The sequence below is a fragment of the Ictalurus punctatus genome, chromosome 2 (assembly GCF_001660625.3).
Source record: "Ictalurus punctatus breed USDA103 chromosome 2, Coco_2.0, whole genome shotgun sequence".
Taxonomy (NCBI): Eukaryota; Metazoa; Chordata; class Actinopteri; order Siluriformes; family Ictaluridae; genus Ictalurus; species Ictalurus punctatus.
The window spans coordinates 4,206,575-4,225,667 of NC_030417.2; the positions used below are offsets into that span (position 1 = coordinate 4,206,575).

The window sequence follows — 19,093 nt, forward strand, 5'->3', positions numbered from 1 at the left end:
CAGACCGGCTGCTGTACATGTGCGTTTTCTTTCGTCTTCGGTGTTATTTTAATGAATTGTAGTTTGATTTGTAGAAATTGCTGCTCTCGAGTATTCTTCAATAGGATGTTGAAGAGCTTTGGATTATAACAGTATTTTTCTCACTTCAGTGGATCCTCTTCCATTTGAAGTAAGATTTAAATGAACATTTCCAACATACTGAGAGAGAACGTGAGATGTTTTTAAGCTCGTACATCCATACAAAAAAAAGAAAAGATGGAGGATGATAACGTTTAATGTCCGAAAGACAATCATTGTGTTCAATTACAATGAATGTACCCCTCGTTCCCATCCCAGGAAATCAACAGTTATACGGCTAGTGTATATCAGATCATTTATATTAGCTAGTTTATATTAGTTGGTTTATATGAGTTAGTTTATATTAGCTAGTTTATGAGTTTGTTTATATTAGCTAGTTTATTAGTTTGTTTATATGAGTTAGTTTATATTAGCTAGTTTATTAGCTAGTTTATGAGTTTGTTTATATGAGTTAGTTTATATTAGCTAGTTTATGAGTTTGTTTATATGAGTTAGTTTATATTAGCTAGTTTATTAGCTAGTTTATGAGTTTGTTTATATGAGTTAGTTTATTAGCTAGTTTATGAGTTTGTTTATATTAGCTAGTTTATGAGTTAGTTTATATTAGCTAGTTTATGAGTTTGTTTATATGAGTTTGTTTATATTAGCTAGTTTATGAGTTAGTTTATATTAGCTAGTTTATGAGTTTGTTTATATGAGTTAGTTTATATTAGCTAGTTTATTAGCTAGTTTATGAGTTTGTTTATATGAGTTAGTTTATATTAGCTAGTTTATGAGTTTGTTTATATGAGTTAGTTTATATTAGCTAGTTTATGAGTTTGTTTATATGAGTTTATATGAGTTTGTTTATATTAGCTAGTTTATGAGTTAGTTTATATTAGCTAGTTCATGAGTTTGTTTATGAGTTTATATGAGTTTGTTTATATTAGCTAGTTTATGAGTTTGTTTTTATTAGCTAGTTTATGAGTTAGTTTATATTAGCTAGTTTATGAGTTAGTTTATATTAGTTTATATTAGTTTATGAGTTTGTTTATATGAGTTAGTTTATATTAGCTAGTTTATGAGTTAGTTTATACTAATTCGTTTATATGAGCTAGTCTATAAGTTCAACATGAAAAGCAAAACTCCCATTTTAACGTTGTTTTGTTTCTTCTTCTGGCAATCATCTGCGAGCGCGTGCGTTTGGTCGAATCCCAAACCGACTCGTTGAACGGTTTGGGACACAGTCGGCGCTTCGTACTGCGCATGCGGCCTTTTTAAAAAGAAAAAAAAAATTCTCGCGCATGCGCACCTCGCTTCCGACGTCTTTACAAAACTTCAACGTTTCAGAGCGAGTACCTGGAGGAAATGTAATAGGTTGTAAATAAAGTGGAGGTGTGTGTGTTTTTCCGCGTTGGCGGGTTAAAAACAAAGGTTATTCTTTGTTTTCCGAGATTTTCCGGAACAACGCGACAAGTAAGTGGTGATTAATTCGTATTCATATGTGTGATAAAAGTTAACAGCGAGTTAACGTGTGGTTCCGTAGGGACGGCGAGTATAGGAAAGCAAACAGCTTTAGCGTTTTTAATTTTTATTTGAAATATTTCTTAGTACACACAAACCTAGATCTGATGTCTGAGTTTATTATTACTAATAAGCAGGTTTCTATTTGGAGGTGTCATTAAACCTCAGTATAAATGGGTAAATGACACCAGTAGCTAGCTGTAAGGGCTGTGTGATATGACCATATGAAGATATCGCGATATCGATATTATATCACTTTGTTCGATATTGGCAAGTGTCAATACTTTTATATGTCAAAAGGCAATCAGATTTCATTTCTTCTATCCGTCATTACATTTCCTGTATTTCTTTCTTAAGAAATGAATCAGCCTTATTTTCATTCGACTGTTTGATTGCACCGTGTATATAAACCTACATTAATTCAATTAAAATATATCGAATTGTAAAGAGCGCTATTTTTATTTGCATTAAAATTACATTTAGCCCCCCCCAACAGTATGGTTTTTTTTTTTTATTAAAATCGGTGCTAGTGCTCGCACACAGTTTTTGCATTCGAAGGTGCATTTAAAAAAATAATAATAATTCGACAGCCCTAGAGCAGACGGAAGCGACGTGAACGTCTGAAATGTTAACGGAATTCATTCTTATGTAAACAAACACGCGTGTAAACACAAGGTGCGATATTGAGGACAGGATATCGTACGCTGAATCGATAACATCGTTATCACGCCAGGTCTAGGTTGCATTCAACGTCATGGGCTTTCTTCTTTTAGACCGTGAAGCCACCATTTAATTAATCATTTAGATTACTAACAAATGACTTTTAATGTTGTTGAGCAAAGTTAGTTCCTCTTATCACTTCTGTTAGAGCAGCCTCTCTTTGTTCTCTCTCCTGAAGTTAATAAGACGGGGGAAATAAACAAGAAGACAGTCATGTTACAGAGACGCTGGTGACTCCTTCCAAAAATGTTAAATAAACATCTCCTCATAGAAAGCAGTTTCATGTTTGTTTGTTTTTTTTATCCGTTTATTATTAGGTTTAGATTAAGTGAAGCATCTGCCGTATAAATCCCTGCCATAGAAACGATAAAGCTCTGGTCAGTTAGAATATTACAGTTTATTACAATTTATTACGTAATACCAATAAAAGCGATAACAACATTAGTGAATAAACCTAATAGCTCTCCTTGGTTATACCATGGATCGCTCTTCGCTTGTTCTCCCGGAAATGTCCAGACTAGATGCAAAATGATTTTCTAGCGCTGACTTGTATGTTAAACCCCCACGGTTCTCTCCCGTCCTCTTCCAGGAATGAGTTTGTTGGAAATCAGTGAGAACGTGAAGCTGGCCAGAGAGTACGCCTTGCTGGGGAACTACAGCTCAGCCGTGGTCTGCTATCAGGGGGTGTTGGAGCAGATCAAGAAGTACCTGCTCGCGGTGCGAGACTCGTCCATGCAGCAAAAATGGCAGCAGGTAAACAGTTCCTCCTTCTCAATCCACGGTTTGGTGAAAGTGACCAAAGAGGGATTCAGGAGCTTTCAGTATCGCTCTGAACTTCTGTGGACAGGTTTGGCAGGAGATCAACGAGGAGAACAAGCATGTGAGGGACATCATGACCACGCTGGAGAGCTTCCAGCTGGACAACACCCCTTCCAAACCCAGCGGCTTCAGCCACGAGAGCGACATCATGCCCGTTCAAGTCGAACATAGGTATATGCTGTGTGTGTGTGTGTGTGTGTGAAATGTATTGAATTGCATTCACACTCATTAAACCTTCATGCGATGAGTTTAGATCAGACTTTAGGTTATTGAAGTGACGTACAAATCAGAATGAATAATGTAAACCTGTAACTGCCGTGAAAATGTTCTCGTACCAACATTTGTGTTCCTATTTATTTATTTATTTATTTATTTATTTATTTATTTATTTATTAATAGATGTTATGGAAAAATCTGAGAATCATTAACGACATTAAATATTAACAAATGCTAGAATAACAAGGACAAGAAAGCAAAAGAGAACAAAGGTTTGTACTGAATATCTAATAATCGTCAGTGAGTAAACAGGTTAACATTTTCCTCCAAGTCCATCATAATGAGCATTTAATATACATATAAAGAATATTAAAAACAGTGAACGCAAGCCAACACAAACCTAATCATTAAATCAAATAAAGCGAATCATTCAAGTACGATAGAAGAAATGGCGCCATATAAAACGGAGGACGGGCCTTGCATTTTAAAATCTACGTACGTACGAACACGAGTACGAAGGAGATCAGCCTTTTGTAAATCCAGCGTGGCTTACGCAAACGTTTACACACAACTTTACTAAAAGACGAAGCTAAATAAGGGCCGATCTTTTGCATGTACTCAAAAATGGTGCCCAAAGTATCTGGAATGCATATATGCGGTGCAGATTTCATGCCTAGGTCAATATTATTCTTCTGCTGTATTGTTTTTATTTGTATGGTGTGTCATTGTAAGGATTCGTGGGCTGTGTACAGGCTTTTTATCTCCAGAGGGACGACATGTGAACTGGATTAACATCCATGTGACTGAAGTTTGCCGTCACGAGATGAGAGATTTTACTCCAGTACGAATGTCTGAAGTTAAAGGTTAAAAAGTACTCATTTGGCATCTCTGAACAGTATTAATGAGCTCATTAATGAGATGAGGGAGACGGCTCGGCTCACCGCTCACCAGTTGTCTAACGCTGACATGTACTGTACGTCCGTGCCCTGAGGAGTCAGTCGTAGCTCTTCGTAGGGATTTGGGCAAGGATATTTTTTTCCCCGGTTTGGTTCAACCTTAAATAATGCTTAAACAATCGGAAAATAACGCTAATAGGAAAATGTGTTGGGAATAAAAAGCGAGAATTTGTTTGGTAAAATCTACCGATCCAGATGAACTAGGTGCTAACTTCGATTAATGTCGACGCGTGTTGGTGTGTGATCGTACGCAGGCCGTCTCCGTGTGCAGTTCGCAAGGCCCCGGTTCCGTATAAAGACGGTAAAGCTCACGGTAGCAGGTTGAGCGCTGGGCCACGCTCCCAGCACCGACAATCACCACGCGTCGTTAACGGAGACCGAGGAAAACCATCGAAGGGCAAAGAGAAGAAAGAAAACGCACCGAAGCAGAAAGACGACAAGGTGGGTTTATCTCGTGTTCTTGAAATTAATAGGCTCGTCTTGTTATTGAGAAACTACAAAGCGCAACATCGTGAAAAACGTCTCCTTATAAACAGCTTAGAGGGGGGGTTTTTTTTTGTTTGTTTGTTTGTTTGTTTTTAAAGTTATTATTAGGTGTAAATGTGGAGCCCTTTGTGTGAGGTGTTACTATAGAAACGATAAGGTATTAGAACGAGCGCATCAATATAGAACACTCCTGTCAGTGCTGCTGTTATAGAAAATTAATCTACCTACCAACCAGTCAGAACTGAGAATTCAAAAGCTCTGTAAGACATTTGTCTAATGCAGAAATGTTTTCGTATGTTACAGTGCCACGTGAATAACAAGGGCATCAGTGATGTTTTTAGCAGGTAGGTAGAGTGCATAGACTAAGGAAGATAGATAGATAGACAGACAGACAGACAGGCAGAAAGGTAGATATATAGATAGATATCAATAGATAGATAGACAGATAGGCAGGCTGGTAGACAGACAGACAGATAGACAGACAGGTAGATAGACAGACAGACAAAAAGACATACATAGACAAAAGGTCCGACAGGCAGGTGGGTAGCTAGATTTATAGACAGACAGACAAAAAGACAGACGGGTAGATCGACAGACAGATAAACGGACAAAAGGTCAGACAGGACAATACGTAGGTACACAGATAGATAGAAAGGCAGACAGACTGACAGGTAGGTAGACAGATAGATAAACAGACAAAAATAGACAGGTAGATATAGATAGATATCAGTAGATAGGCAGGTAGGTATACAGACACAGGTAGGTAGATAGGTAGGCAGGTAGATGGACAGACAGACTAACAAAAAGACATAGACAAAGACATGCAGATAGAAAGACAGATGGGTAGATAGGCAGGTAGGTATACAGACACAGATAGATAGATAGATAGACAGATAGATAGATAGATAGACAGACAGACAGACATATAGATAGATAGATAGAAAGACAGATGGGTAGGAGAGTAGATAGATAGAAAGACATGCAGATAGATAGACAGATAGGTAGGTGTACAGACAGACAGATGGGTAGATAAACAGGTAGGTAGACAGACAGAAAGAAATGCAGATAGATAGATAGACAGGCAGGTAGGTATACAGACACAGATGGATAGATAGATAGACAGACAGGTAGGCAGGTAGGTATACAGACACAGATGGGTAGATAGACAGATAGGTAGGTGTATAGACAGACAGCTGGGTAGATAAATGGGTAGGTAGACAGACAAAGAAATGCAGATAGATAGATAGATAGACAGATAGATAGATAGACATATGGGTAGATAGGCAGGTAGGTATACAGAATCAGATAGGTAGGTAGATAGACAGACAAAGACATGCAGACAGATAGATAGATGGGTAGGAGAGTAGGTAGATAGACAGACATGCAGATAGATAGAAAGTCAGATAGGTAGAAAGACATGCAGATAGATAGACAAATGGGTAGGAGAGTAGGTAGATAGATAGGCAGACAGATAGGTAGGCAGGTAGGTATACAGACACAGATGGGTAGATAGACAGGTAGGTAGATAGACAGTGAGGCAGATAGGTAGACAGACAGACAGATAGGTAAGTAGATAGACAGACAGAAAGACATGCAGATATAGATAGATAGATAGGTAGGTATACAGACAGACAGAGAAAGGTCAATGGACAGAAAGACATGCAGATAGAAAGACAGATGGGTAGATGGATAGACCGACAGGTAGGTGGTTGGAACAAAAAGAAGCTAGATCAGTTTCAGCCTGCTGTGTAAATACTGTGTAAGAGCCTGATTGTAACTCAGCACGCTGTATTTGATATCCTTCTGCCTGTATTTACTTACTGTATTTACACCAGAATGACCAACCTGTGTTACCGGTTTCTCCATCAGAGTAAATACAGGCAGCTCTGAGTTATAACAGCAGTACCATCCTGCAGCTCAGCTGTTGTTTGTTTTTTGTTTTTTTCACTGGAGTATAATTCAGTGTTTATCTTCCATCTTTTAGAATTGAGGGTTTTTTTTTTCAGTCTTTTGCTCTCTAAACTTGCTGCTGCCGCCTTCTTAATGTGTGTAATTCCTCACTCTCCTCCACCTCCAGAACAAACCCGAGGCCTCTGAGGTGGAGGTGAAGAGGTTCGACAGAGGATGGGAAGACAAAGACCTGATTGACGCGTTGGAGCGAGATATCATCTCTCAAAACCCCAACGTCAAATGGTGCGTTCGTCACGTTAACTCTGTCGTCCATTTCTTTTATTCACAGACTTTTTTTTTTTTTTTTTTGGACTCTTATTCTTAGTGTAGTTAATAAGGAATAAGCTCTACTCTGGAGCAGGTAGCAAGCATGTGTTCGTTTGTGTGATGTTACCCAACTCCTACAGCTTTTAATCATTACTCTTAACATGGGCATATGAGCGTGATGACTTCCTTCTACAGCTTTGTTTTTTTTTTTTTTTAAAGGACCTCATAGCACACAGTGTGTTTGCATACACATTAGCATGTGGCCGTGCCATGTTGTTTACCGAGCTCTACTTTCCCAGGGAAGACATTGCTGATCTGGAGGAAGCGAAGAAGCTCCTGAAGGAGGCGGTGGTTCTGCCCATGTGGATGCCCGAGTTCTTTAAGGGAATCAGGCGACCGTGGAAGGTACAGCTGAGGTTTTCCGTGTATAAGAAAAGCTTACAGCATTGCTGTGGTAAGACTGAAATAGCTCCCTAGTTTGGTATTCAGGGTGCTGATCAGGGAGTCTCAATCACAAAATCCTTCCATCCAATGCCCTGGATTGTTCGCGCCCTAAATTTTTTTGTAAAAAGAATCCCCCCCCCCCAATAAAAACAGAAGACCCATTCGACTTACGAACCTGGAATCATTGTCTTTTGTGCTTCTGATATTATGCGACGCCCCCTGGAAGTCCCGCCCCCTTCCCGTCTCACTTCAGTAATATCTGGTCTTGAACGATGCAGTGACACGGCTGTCACTTTCTTTGAAGATAAATGCAGAATGTCAAAAAAATGGGATGCACCCAAAAATGGGGGGGGGGGGGGGGGACTGGTCAAGAACAGCACTTCTTGTTTTTGCACCGTTTGAGCAGTGAAAAAATGTCAGCAATGTGTTGTTCCAGTTTCTACAAGAGACAATTGATTAGATTTAGGCTTTTATTGTGTTTTTTTTTTTTTTTTGTAAATGACCTTGCAGTTTGCTTTTTGTTTTTTTGTTTTGCTGTTTCATGATTAACATCTGTTCATGAGAAGTAAACCTGTTTTGCTGCTGGTTTCAGTGCTCAGTTAAACCAGTAATATTTCAAAATGGCTGCATTTTTCCCTTTTATTCGGGTCATTCGTTTCCGGCAGGGCGTGCTGATGGTCGGCCCCCCAGGTACGGGCAAAACCCTGCTGGCGAAAGCCGTAGCGACAGAATGCCGGACCACCTTCTTCAACGTCTCCTCCTCAACGCTCACCTCCAAATACAGAGGGGAGTCAGAGAAACTCGTGCGCCTGCTCTTCGAAATGGTGAGTCCACTCATCGTCAGACTTTAAAAACCGACCATCCTTTGGTAGACTTCGTCTTAACCTTCTGTCAATCACTGTATATCAAACAAGTGGCAAGGAGAATTGGATACGTGTATAAACAACTAGAGATCGACTGATATTGATTTTTTTTTTTTTATAACCGATCCCAATTATTAACTGATATGTAGAACCGATATTTATTTACTGTTTTACTTCTGTTTTTGACACAGTGATGACACCAGCACTGAACTGTTCAAACCGTTTTATAACAATTTTGTCAACTTCATTTCCTCCTTGCATACAAAACAAAACGACTCTTATTTATACACCAATAAATAGAGGGGTCTGAAAGAGTGCAAAATAATAATAAAAGCTTATGACTATTTCAATTTCTTAGCACCAGGCTGCGTAAAGTACATATCAAGCGTTTATGTAACAAGTATATGTAAGCAAAGCAGGTATACTTTAGCTGTGCACGCCGTTGTTGACTCGTCTCCTCTCAGATACAGTGCTGCAATGGAGCAATTCTCAAAACGCCCACAAGATGGCGGCATTTATCGGTGGATCCGATATTACAAAACCGATATCCGATCATGGAAAAATGCTTAAATATCGGCCGAGCTCTATAAACAACAGATTACACGGAGTCCATCCTAAAATCCCCAACAGACTTTTAATCTATTTTTTTCAAACTAAGATTTGATCAAGTGGTTCACTAGATGCCGCATAGGTCATTCAAGACTGACATGTTCTGCAACTCCGCACTTTCCAGTAAACATATTTTATGTACTGTCTGGCTTTAAATGCAAGTAGACAACATTTTTATGTAGCAAGCTCACTTAAGGACTTGTTTACGAAATGTTCATATGTAAACGTAAAACATCTTATCTAATCTTAATTGCTATATTTTCCTTTCGTTTGGTTTTATTTTCATCGTTTATGCAACGCTGGTCATTTTTGTAAGTCTGTTTTTGCCACGAAGAACGCCACAGATTAAAAGCTCCACTCCACACATCGTCCACTCGTGTACGCAGTTTCCTCTGTTTCTACTTCACGCGGTCCATTTCCTCCCGAAACAATATGCGTAACGCCCAAAATGCTCTGCTTTGGTACGTTTGGTAACGGGCGTGTAGGCGAGGTTCTACGCTCCCACAACCATCTTCATCGACGAGATCGACTCCATGTGCAGCCGCAGAGGGACTTCAGAAGAGCACGAGGCGAGCAGACGAGTCAAAGCAGAACTTCTAGTTCAAATGGATGGTACGTTTGTTTGAGCAAAAACGGGTTATTCTTACTTGGTCTAGACACAAATGGGGTAAAGGATTAAATTCAGGACGTAAACGGCTGAATGTTATTTAGCATGGCACTTCACAGATGTTTGTTTTTAATATATTGGCAGGTTTATCTTGACTACAACGTATAATTGCATTGATCCATCATGTTTGGGTGTCTAGGTGTTGGCGGACCGTCTGAAAATGATCCTTCTAAAATGGTGATGGTCCTGGCAGCCACTAATTTCCCCTGGGACATCGATGAAGCTCTGAGACGCCGACTAGAGAAAAGGATCTACATACCGCTGCCCACAGGCACGCCAAAACACATGCATTATAAAGCAATACAATTGGACAATTATGGCACCGTGTATTTGATGAAGTTTGTGGGTTTGTTTTTTAATCTGAAGCTAAGGGCCGTGCCGATCTGATGAAGATAAACCTGAAGGAGCTGGAGCTGGCTAACGATGTGGAGCTGGATAAGATCGCAGAGCAGATGGAGGGATATTCAGGTGCTGACATCACCAACGTCTGCAGGTACGTTACACCACCACTTTCCCCATCCTTCAACTGAATAGTCACTGATGATGTCCTCCATTGTTGCAGTGATGTTTGTTGGTAAACGAGATCTCTCAAACAACATGCTTTCAAAAATAAACTGAACGTTTGTTCGTTTTTTTTTTCCTATCTGTCTGCGGCAGAGACGCTTCTCTGATGGCTATGAGACGGCGAATCGAGGGCTTGACCCCGGAGGAGATCCGTAACATTTCCCGAGACGAGATGCACATGCCTACGACCATGGAGGATTTCCAGATGGCTCTGACCAAAGTTTCTAAATCGGTCTCCGCCGCAGACCTGGAGAAATACGAGAAGTGGATCGCCGAGTTCGGATCCTGCTGACCCGCCCGAACGCCAGCGCCGGGTGGGAGGGTAATATTCCGAAAGTTCTTTAAAGGGGCAGTTTGTAACTTTTAAAGCCTTCCCCTCCCTCTGAGGGGAACCGAAATGAAATGGTCAAGGTTAGTTAGATCCATTTCATGTTGCAAATCTTTCCAATGTACACTTGGAAAAATATGTTTGAGATCTTTGAAAAAAAAATTACAAACTGCACCTTTAAATCATTTCAGCACTTTGAAATGCAAATGGCGGAGATCCACCTTTTAATGGAAAAACCGTCACTAGGTTTTTTTTTTTTATTAGTCATACGAGTGGCTCGCGTAGCAAGGAAGGATCCGTTACATTCTGTTGAATGAATATGATGCATAAATATAAATGAGGTGTTGATTCAGCACTTCCAAAAGACAAAGGTAAAATGTGACCAATGAGCACGTAAGTCAGTCTGTGATTTATTGTAATTGTCTTCACATACCAAATATTTTTTATAATGCACAATAACATCATTTTATTTCATTTTTTAAATTACTCACATTTCACCTCAATTCATTCAAAGATGAATTTCAATTACACTATTTCCAACCAATCAGTGGCCTTTTTTTTTTTTATAGTGAACAAGTGACCCAGTCTATATACTTGTGTGTATATATAAACACTGCAAAATGTATTTAGATGACAATTTGGTAATGTTGTTTAAGATAATAAACGTTCTATGAAAAACAGTTACAGTGATGCCTTGTGTCCTGAAGCATGCGCTCGTGCTCCTGTAAGTTCCACAACATGATGGTCAAACACGCATTGTGTACCTCGAATCCTGAATAGAAACGAAAGCTGCGCTATTAACACCGCGTCATGAAGTTAATTTCCCCCTAACAGCACATCCTAAAGAGTTTTATTCTTCTTATACCACAGTAATCAGGCACCACTAACAATTTTACACATTGAACTTATCATACTTCTCTCTCTCCCTCCCTCTCTCCCTCTCTGAAAGGCAGCTTGTCGTATTACCGCGCTAATATAAACCCGTGATTCGAATTACAGCCGGAACTAGTCAGCGTTGACGTTACAGGAAATTAATCGACGCCGTTGGACCAATCCGATTTGACAATTAAACAGCGCTGTGATATAAAGAGACATTAATGCTTTCTACATCCTAATCTCAAGCCTCAGCATGGTGAACAGCAGCAGCGATGTTTATTTACGCACGTGAATGAGAATCGGTCAGGGCAGAAATACAGAAGAAGTAAAATCAATCGCTTATTTAATTAATTAAATGTAGCGTAAGCACTGTATGCATCTTCACTTCACATGCTCTTGATAACGCAACGTTTTGTTGTTTTTTTTTTTTGTATCGTGGTCTGAGAGCAGACACACGCAACGTGGTTCAGTTTTACAACTCGAATATTAAACCAGCTAATTGAGGACACTATCGTAGAATTTCCCCAACAGAAAAGTGAAATAATATCCGGTTCCTCCTTCTCGTTATTACCGGAAATGTTCTCGACCGTTCTCCATTTTAACGCAGACCATATTAATGTAGCTTGGTCCCGAAACTACACCGTGCCCTACTTTAATCACGTCTGTGTGACTTAAGTGCATAAATACATCATCATCATCATACAGGATATTTTTCCATAGACACTATGCAACAGCGACTTGAAAAAATACAAAGGAAATAGTAGATATTAAACTGGGATAATGCCTCAGTGAAACAGAAACATCGCTCGCTCTCGAATAAAGTAACGGATAAATAAATCTGAGGCTCGTAAAGTGCTACATTTGGAAAGGAAAACACTCACAGAAATGCCTAAAGCATGTAACATTGGGGGGAAGGGACAGGACCGGACATTGGTGGGGGGGGGTTATCAGTACTGCTCTCCCTTCACATGGCTCTGCTCTTGCTCCTCCACCACCAGCTCTACGTTCTCAATCAGGCTCTGCTTCTCCTCCTCCGGCATCAGGGTCTCCGGGTTCAGATGAAAGAAACCCCTGACAAAAAACACACACGCACGTGATGTCGTCTTATTACAAGAGATTTACAGGATTGTGCAAAGTGCCTGGATATGTTAGGAATAAAACACTCGACGGCAGAGCGATAAATATTCTTAAAGCTGATCATTTATAACTTCCTTCTCGTTTTGAATTAAAATCATTTACACGCCCTGGAGGCTATAAATAATTCATTCCCCGTGCTGCTTAATTGCAAAAGGAAATAGAAACCGATCAATCAGTCATAACATTAAACCCACTGGAATACAGTGAATAACATTATCTCACTGGCACCTGTGAAGGGGTGGGATATATTTATTAGGCAGTGGCTGAACTGTCAGTTCTCAAAGTTGACGTGTTGGAAGCAGGAAAAATGGGTAAGTGAAAGGGTCTGAGCGACATTGCCAAGGGCCAACTCGTTACGTCTAGACGACTGGGTCAGAGCGTCTCCAAAAGAGCAGGTTGCTATAATTACATATGAGGAGCAGTGATTTAAATCTGATTACATTTTTTGACCAGGAACTAGTTTAGGGGCGTCCGACTATAAGAAAAACCTGCCGGCCAATCAGAAACGTCTCGTAATGTAGGACAACGGCTCACTCGATAGGGGTCGTGTTTAAAAAGACGTACTTGTGTTCGCACGTGGGAAACAAGATGTCGAGGATCTTGATGATGACCGCGGAGCCGACGACGCCGACGACCACCACCCACATGATGAGGAAGAAGAGCGGCAGAGACTCGGAGCAGAAGCGCTTCAGCCTGTCCCTGAGCTCCTCCACCCATCGACACACCACCTGCACGTAGACAGAGCGAGAGACATGAGGCTAAAATTTCTAAAACTAAAGCAGCCTCAATCAGTCCTAATCCCAATCCTCTGAGAATAACCAAATCTGAAATATAACAGTGTAAGAGTATGGAGCATTAGAAATAACCCCAGGTTCTGTTCAGCTCCTCACGTTATAAGACGAGGGCGACTGTCGGAGAGGAACGTCCGGCAGCAGGTCGTCAGGATTGACGTTCTCCTCCGGAGCGTCCTCGTACAGCACACTGGGTTCCATGCGCAGTGGCGTCTCAGGAAGCTTTCCCGGAGCGGCCGTCTCTTCCTGCGTGGTTTCAGCCTGCCTCAGTGGGTAGTGACTGGTTGTGTGTAGGACCTGGTCCTCGACTACAGAGGAGGAGAATTAGTCATTAGTGTCGGGTCACAGATACCGACGCTAGCTTCTCCTTCTAAACTAAAAAAATGTCAATAAAAAAGCAGGTGTTGAATCAGATCATAGGGAACCTGTTTTAGCGATGAACTCTTCAGTCATGATGACGTCGTTTTCTCGTGGCATGGCGACGATCTTGCTGGATCTCGCCGGGTAGATGTTTTGCTCCTGGGTGACCTCCTCAGAGGTCTGGTTCAGCAGCAATTTCACTTCCCACACGTCGGGCTGCCAAACCTGCACGTTTCCACATCGTACAACAATTCACACAACAGTGCTGATGAATTCTACAGTCTGACTCAGTGTTGAATTTTCTAGAACAGCAGCTCTGACAGTAGAGCGGCAACAAATCATAGGTTCACAAACTTTTACTGCCCGGTGTTGTCGTTTCGCGACAATTTATCATCTCATTTTTTTGATAGGCGATAATACAAAACTACTATCTTCCTATGGAACTGGAAAAAGGGGGGCTTTAACTTTGACATAACAAAAAAAATGCCGTGTCACATGACCAGGAAGTGCCGTTTGCGCATACTTTTCTGCAATCACGTGGCATGGTCATCAACGGAGAGCTCTCAAAAGATGATTAAATATGTTTTGTTTTTTTTACATTCATTGAAATTTAGCAGCTTCACCTTAAAGCAAGTCAGATTTTAAAAAGGAAGTAATGGCTCATCTCAGCCAAAATCTTATTTTATTATAAATACTTAACTATACATGAATTTAACTCAAAATGGAGCAATATTTAGAGAAAGTTAATATATATATATATATATATATATATATATATATATATATATATATATATATATATATATATATATATATATAGAGAGAGAGAGAGAGAGAGAGAGAGAGAGAGAGAGATACATGACGTTATAAAAGTAAGAGTCACCTTCTCTTCACCCAGTTGGATCATCTCCTGACCCAGAGTCAGCAGCAGAACCTCGTCTCCTGCTTCGCTCTGCAGATAGGCGTGATCCAGCATCAGCCTCAACACGCTGCTGATCAACGTCCCGGCGCCGTCACTCAGGCTCACGTTACTGTCATCTACTGCGGAGACGGAAGAGATTGGTAGCGCGTGTTAAGAATACGCAGAGCAGCAGAGATTCAAACACAGGCAAAGATGTGACGTGTTAAACAAATCTTTATATAAAACATGTGGGATTCCATCCAAGATTAAAAATCCATTTATTTCACCTGGCCTAATCTGTTCTTTTATCTTATTAAATATATTTTCATAGATTTACAGTTCACTCATTAAAGACTGTAGATGGTTCATTATTGTGCTTTACTACAGGTTTATATGAAATGTTTCTTCCAATAAAAACGTGTTATTTACATCAAATAAAGGCACAATTATTGACACTGTAAAGTTTTGTGAGGTGATGTTTAATATTTATGGACGATATACCAAGCCATGTATTTGTCTTATTAACTTTAAGCGAGAGAGAGAGAGAGAAAAGAGGGGGAATGATGGTTTATAGCTGCTATAACACAGGTAATAACTTGTTTCGTGGATGTTCCACAACATTAAAGGTAACTTTAAACGCTTAAAACTACAATGAGTCGTTCATCTATAAATAAAAGTGTAATCGTTGGCAATACTTCACGGCACGCCGTTAGACGAGATTCTGCCACACCTGCAGCTTGCATGCAAGTTTAATCGCTTGAATTTAAAAATAATTACACCTATCAGATAACCCGCTCCTAAGATACTTGGAGCCGTACTCACACAGCAAACCCTGGCATGGCATCCTCATCACCTCTGACGGCTTGAGCGGAACCCCGTTGACGGTAGTTTTATTGTCCGCCAGGGTGACATTCAAGCTTATCTGAAACGGAAAAGGAGCAGAGAATGCTCTTGTATGTAGCTGTCAGCTTCCATCATTCCTAAAAAATATCATCATCATCATCATCATCATCCTGAGAGGACAGGTGATAAACTTTTGATAGGAAATAATTGAACCTAGCTACTGTCTAACACAGGGTTTAATACGAGGTAACATCTGAAACAGGTCAAACAGCCAAACAAATACTAGTGGGTGGGATTACACCCCTCACCCCTAAAACCATTCAGTGTACATGTTTGTGTTTTGTTTTGGTTACCTGCACGTTGTAGGTCGACTCTTCATTTTCACTAACTGCAGTCACGTTAATCACGTTTTCCTGTGGATACACATGATGAATTACACACACATACTTAACGCTGCTGAGGATGCTTTTAACGGGCCCCCCCTTCTTACCAGTAGATTCACACTCAATCATATTACAACTGACATCAAGCTATGTGATTGCCATTATGATGGAAGCTGCGATTTTTAATCAGACACATAGTATGATCCCTAATTCAACTCCTAATATAATATCATATATGTTATATCTAATATGATTCCCAGTATGATTCCTGATATGACACCAGGAATAGATTCCCAATATGACTCCCAGTATGATCCCTAATGACTCCAAGTAGGAATTCTGATATGACTCCCAGTATGATTCATGACACCCAGACTAGATTCCTAATATGACTCCCAGTATGATTCATGATATGACTCCCAGTATGATTCATGACACCCAGACTAGATTCCTAATATGACTCCCAGTATGATTCATGATATGACTCCCAGTATGATTCCTAATATGATTCCTAGTACGATTCCAAGTAGGATTATCAATATGACTCTAGAATATGATTCTAATGTCGCAATTGATTTAACGCGGAAGTCTCTCCACTACTACTTATTTAACATTAACCCTTACTTCATCTTCTATTTTTATCATCTACTGGTCCTGTTCAGTTCTTCATATTATACGAGAGCAAGGAAAGGGCGTTTAATTTAATTTAGATTGTAAGCAGTGGAGTCAGGAAATATTTTCCTACCCGTTTACTATAAGTCCCGCCTCCTGTTGTACGATTGGCTGCTACTGCACATTCACCATCTAGAGTCATTCCATTTATTGAGAATGGGTTCGAGGTACCAGCCAATCATAACGCAGGGGGCGGAACTTGTCCAAATACGGGTATGGGGTAAAAAATAATAATAACGAAACTGAGCTAACCAAGAAATAACACAGACACGTTTACTGAAATGATAGCTATAAATGATAGTTATATATTAAAAAAAACTATTAACTAATAAGCAAATTAACTGACACACAGCTAGTACAATCGCGACATATCAGTTAAACCTGGTCAGCCCGTGAAGCTAGTCAACAGCTAGCAATGTTCGATAGCTGATTCAAAAACTACCGTTGTCTCGCGCAGTCGCTTATCAGCCTTTTTAAAACACTTACCGTGCCAAACTGTCGCGTCTCTGTCGAAGCACAGACCAAAAGTGAACAGATAATGAATACAAATATTCCCCAGTACGACGCCATCACTGCTAAGAAAACACGAACGCCTCCTTCTTCTTTTAAGAAGCTAAACGCTGAAATGCGCTTTACTGCCACCCTGTGGAGAGAAGAGTGCACTGCACACAAGCAAAGTGTGAGCGTCAAATCTCACACTGGTCCTACATTAGTGAACTTCACAGCGTGAGAAAATTATATTTTACACTCTATATAATGCACTACACGTCTATTATAAAGACATGTCTATTATTTAACCATACTTAACCCACTCTGGATCCCTCAGACATCAGAAAATACTGACTGCCCTGCTGGAAAAAAAAACAACAACAATAAAACCATTATAGAATTTCTAATGGAATTAATGTTTATACTGGGAATTGTATTGGTTTTAATGGAAAATGTAATGGTTCCTGTGGGTGTCTATGGGTAATTTGTTGCCCTCTATTTGTGGCAGGTTATGTCTAGTGGATACCATTAAGAACCTACTGGTATAAATGACCTCACAGGACTTCAGTATTAAGATTACTGTAATATCATTGCTCGTCTTGTTGCTAGGCTGATTGTTTTGTACATTTTAATGGACGCTTTTTCTTCTTAGCAAAAGTTTTAAGAGAATGTACAGGTTAGAGTATAAAATCATTTCAACTCATAATATTTACTGTCCATGAATGTATTTATTTGATGAGTAAACATGTAACAAGCTGAAAAATGTACATTCACTATATCAAAATAAGCCCCTTCAGGGTGACACAAGACACCCTGAATGTGATAGTGACCAGCTGAGGCCAGGTTACACCCCTGTCTACCTACCTGTACTTTAATTTTTGCATCTCTCCAAGCTTGAATAAGTAATGTCCATTCGATGAAATTATACACTCTATCCGATGTCCATGACCATCGGCAGATTTGAGCACTGAAACTCTTTTAATCATTCGTTTAACCAGAAACGGTTAGAAACTGACTGGCATGGTTATATATATTTCTCAATATTGAGTTCACTTTTTCAAAACTCTTCTCTTGATCAACATGGAGATCAGTACAACATCCAACATGCACTAAAACTAACAAAACACTTCACACACACCTCAAAATCAACTCATTCTACCAGAACACTAGCAAAGACTCTCTCTCTCTTTCTCTCTCTCAACAGGAACCTCTTATCATTCGTAACACAATGACCTGAAAAACACTAATATCAGGAAACATTACAAGATGCCTGACTGAATTTATTTACTTTTTTGTCGTAAACCAACATTCGATTACGAAACAAGAATGGTGTCTCTTTACTGTATAGAAGCTACTACAATATATGTAAGAGGACTGAATCAGAAACACAGGAACATACTCCAGTAAATCAAAAATACACAAATTTCAGCGGGAATATTCAAAATCATATGATGAACCCATGGAAATTCCAGGAATATGACAAAAAGTATATATATTCACTACACATACTGCACATAGACACACATATATAAGATATCGATCAATCACACTGAAAAAAGCACAAACAGATTAACATTAACATTTATATTTAATGCATGTGGCAGATGCTCTTATCCACTGTGTGTTACAGAAGTGCTCTGAAGTCTCTCTCAGAAAACATATCCTCATGCTAGTTCACTAGGACAGGGACTAAGGTGTGCTTCAGATTCCCCCAAAAAGAGATTCTTACTTGCAATATAATCCCACTTATATGCTCACTTTACGGACTTTAGCTAATGCTCAGTAATGAGTACCCCTTCTTACCTTATCAGGCGGAGTCCGGGACCTCTGGGCTCGGAACCTTCTGTGTAGGAAGCCGGTCTTGTGGAGCGGGAAGAAAACAATAAAAGGAAGAAAGACAAATTCGCCTATGGCTCAATCAGGAGTCGTTACTAGTTATTTGAAGTGTATTCGAATCGCCTACCATGAGGCTTCGGTTTATTGATTCAAAATAACTATATGTAACATAGGCGTCTCATCACTCGGATGATAGTGCGTATATAAGTGTAAATATGTTTACATAAGTATATAGTATATAGCAGGGGTTCCAAAACTTTTCCAGGGCAAGGCCCCCCAAATGGTATTAACATTTGACCGAGGCCCCCCTTTTGCAAGATGTCTTTAAAACACAT

The 19,093-nt window shown here is 39.8% G+C and overlaps 2 protein-coding genes across 2 annotated transcripts; one reads left to right on the plus strand and one right to left on the minus strand.

Annotated features, from left to right (window-relative positions):
* The first annotated feature begins 1,367 nt into the window (after nucleotides 1-1,367).
* Nucleotides 1,368-11,151, plus strand: katna1 (katanin p60 (ATPase containing) subunit A 1). Its single transcript, XM_017454078.3, has 11 exons — nucleotides 1,368-1,533; nucleotides 2,891-3,054; nucleotides 3,149-3,291; nucleotides 4,547-4,733; nucleotides 6,856-6,971; nucleotides 7,295-7,400; nucleotides 8,105-8,263; nucleotides 9,397-9,523; nucleotides 9,718-9,849; nucleotides 9,945-10,071; nucleotides 10,236-11,151. Exons 2-11 carry the CDS (start codon nucleotides 2,893-2,895, stop codon nucleotides 10,432-10,434), a joined length of 1,458 nt encoding a protein of 485 aa, XP_017309567.1. The 5' UTR covers nucleotides 1,368-1,533; nucleotides 2,891-2,892; the 3' UTR covers nucleotides 10,435-11,151.
* Nucleotides 10,861-17,073, minus strand: LOC108256918 (glycoprotein integral membrane protein 1). Its single transcript, XM_017454203.2, has 8 exons — nucleotides 16,920-17,073; nucleotides 15,732-15,791; nucleotides 15,358-15,457; nucleotides 14,518-14,675; nucleotides 13,700-13,859; nucleotides 13,374-13,582; nucleotides 13,048-13,211; nucleotides 10,861-12,417 (listed from the first exon to the last, which is right to left on the minus strand). Exons 1-8 carry the CDS (start codon nucleotides 17,001-17,003, stop codon nucleotides 12,294-12,296), a joined length of 1,059 nt encoding a protein of 352 aa, XP_017309692.1. The 5' UTR covers nucleotides 17,004-17,073; the 3' UTR covers nucleotides 10,861-12,293.
* Nucleotides 17,074-19,093: the final 2,020 nt, after the last annotated feature.

Coding starts and splice junctions, on each gene's coding strand:
- katna1 (XM_017454078.3), top strand. CDS start 2,893: ATGAGTTTGTTGGAAATCAGTGAGAACGTGAAGCTGGCCAGAGAGTAC. Junction 3,292..4,546: donor CCCGTTCAAGTCGAACATAG/GTATATGCTGTG, acceptor GATCGTACGCAG/GCCGTCTCCGTGTGCAGTTC. Junction 9,850..9,944: donor CTACATACCGCTGCCCACAG/GCACGCCAAAAC, acceptor TTTAATCTGAAG/CTAAGGGCCGTGCCGATCTG.
- LOC108256918 (XM_017454203.2), bottom strand. CDS start 17,003: ATGGCGTCGTACTGGGGAATATTTGTATTCATTATCTGTTCACTTTTG. Junction 13,583..13,699: donor AGAGTTCATCGCTAAAACAG/GTTCCCTATGAT, acceptor CCTCCTCTGTAG/TCGAGGACCAGGTCCTACAC. Junction 12,418..13,047: donor TTTCCCACGTGCGAACACAA/GTACGTCTTTTT, acceptor GTTTTTTGTCAG/GGGTTTCTTTCATCTGAACC.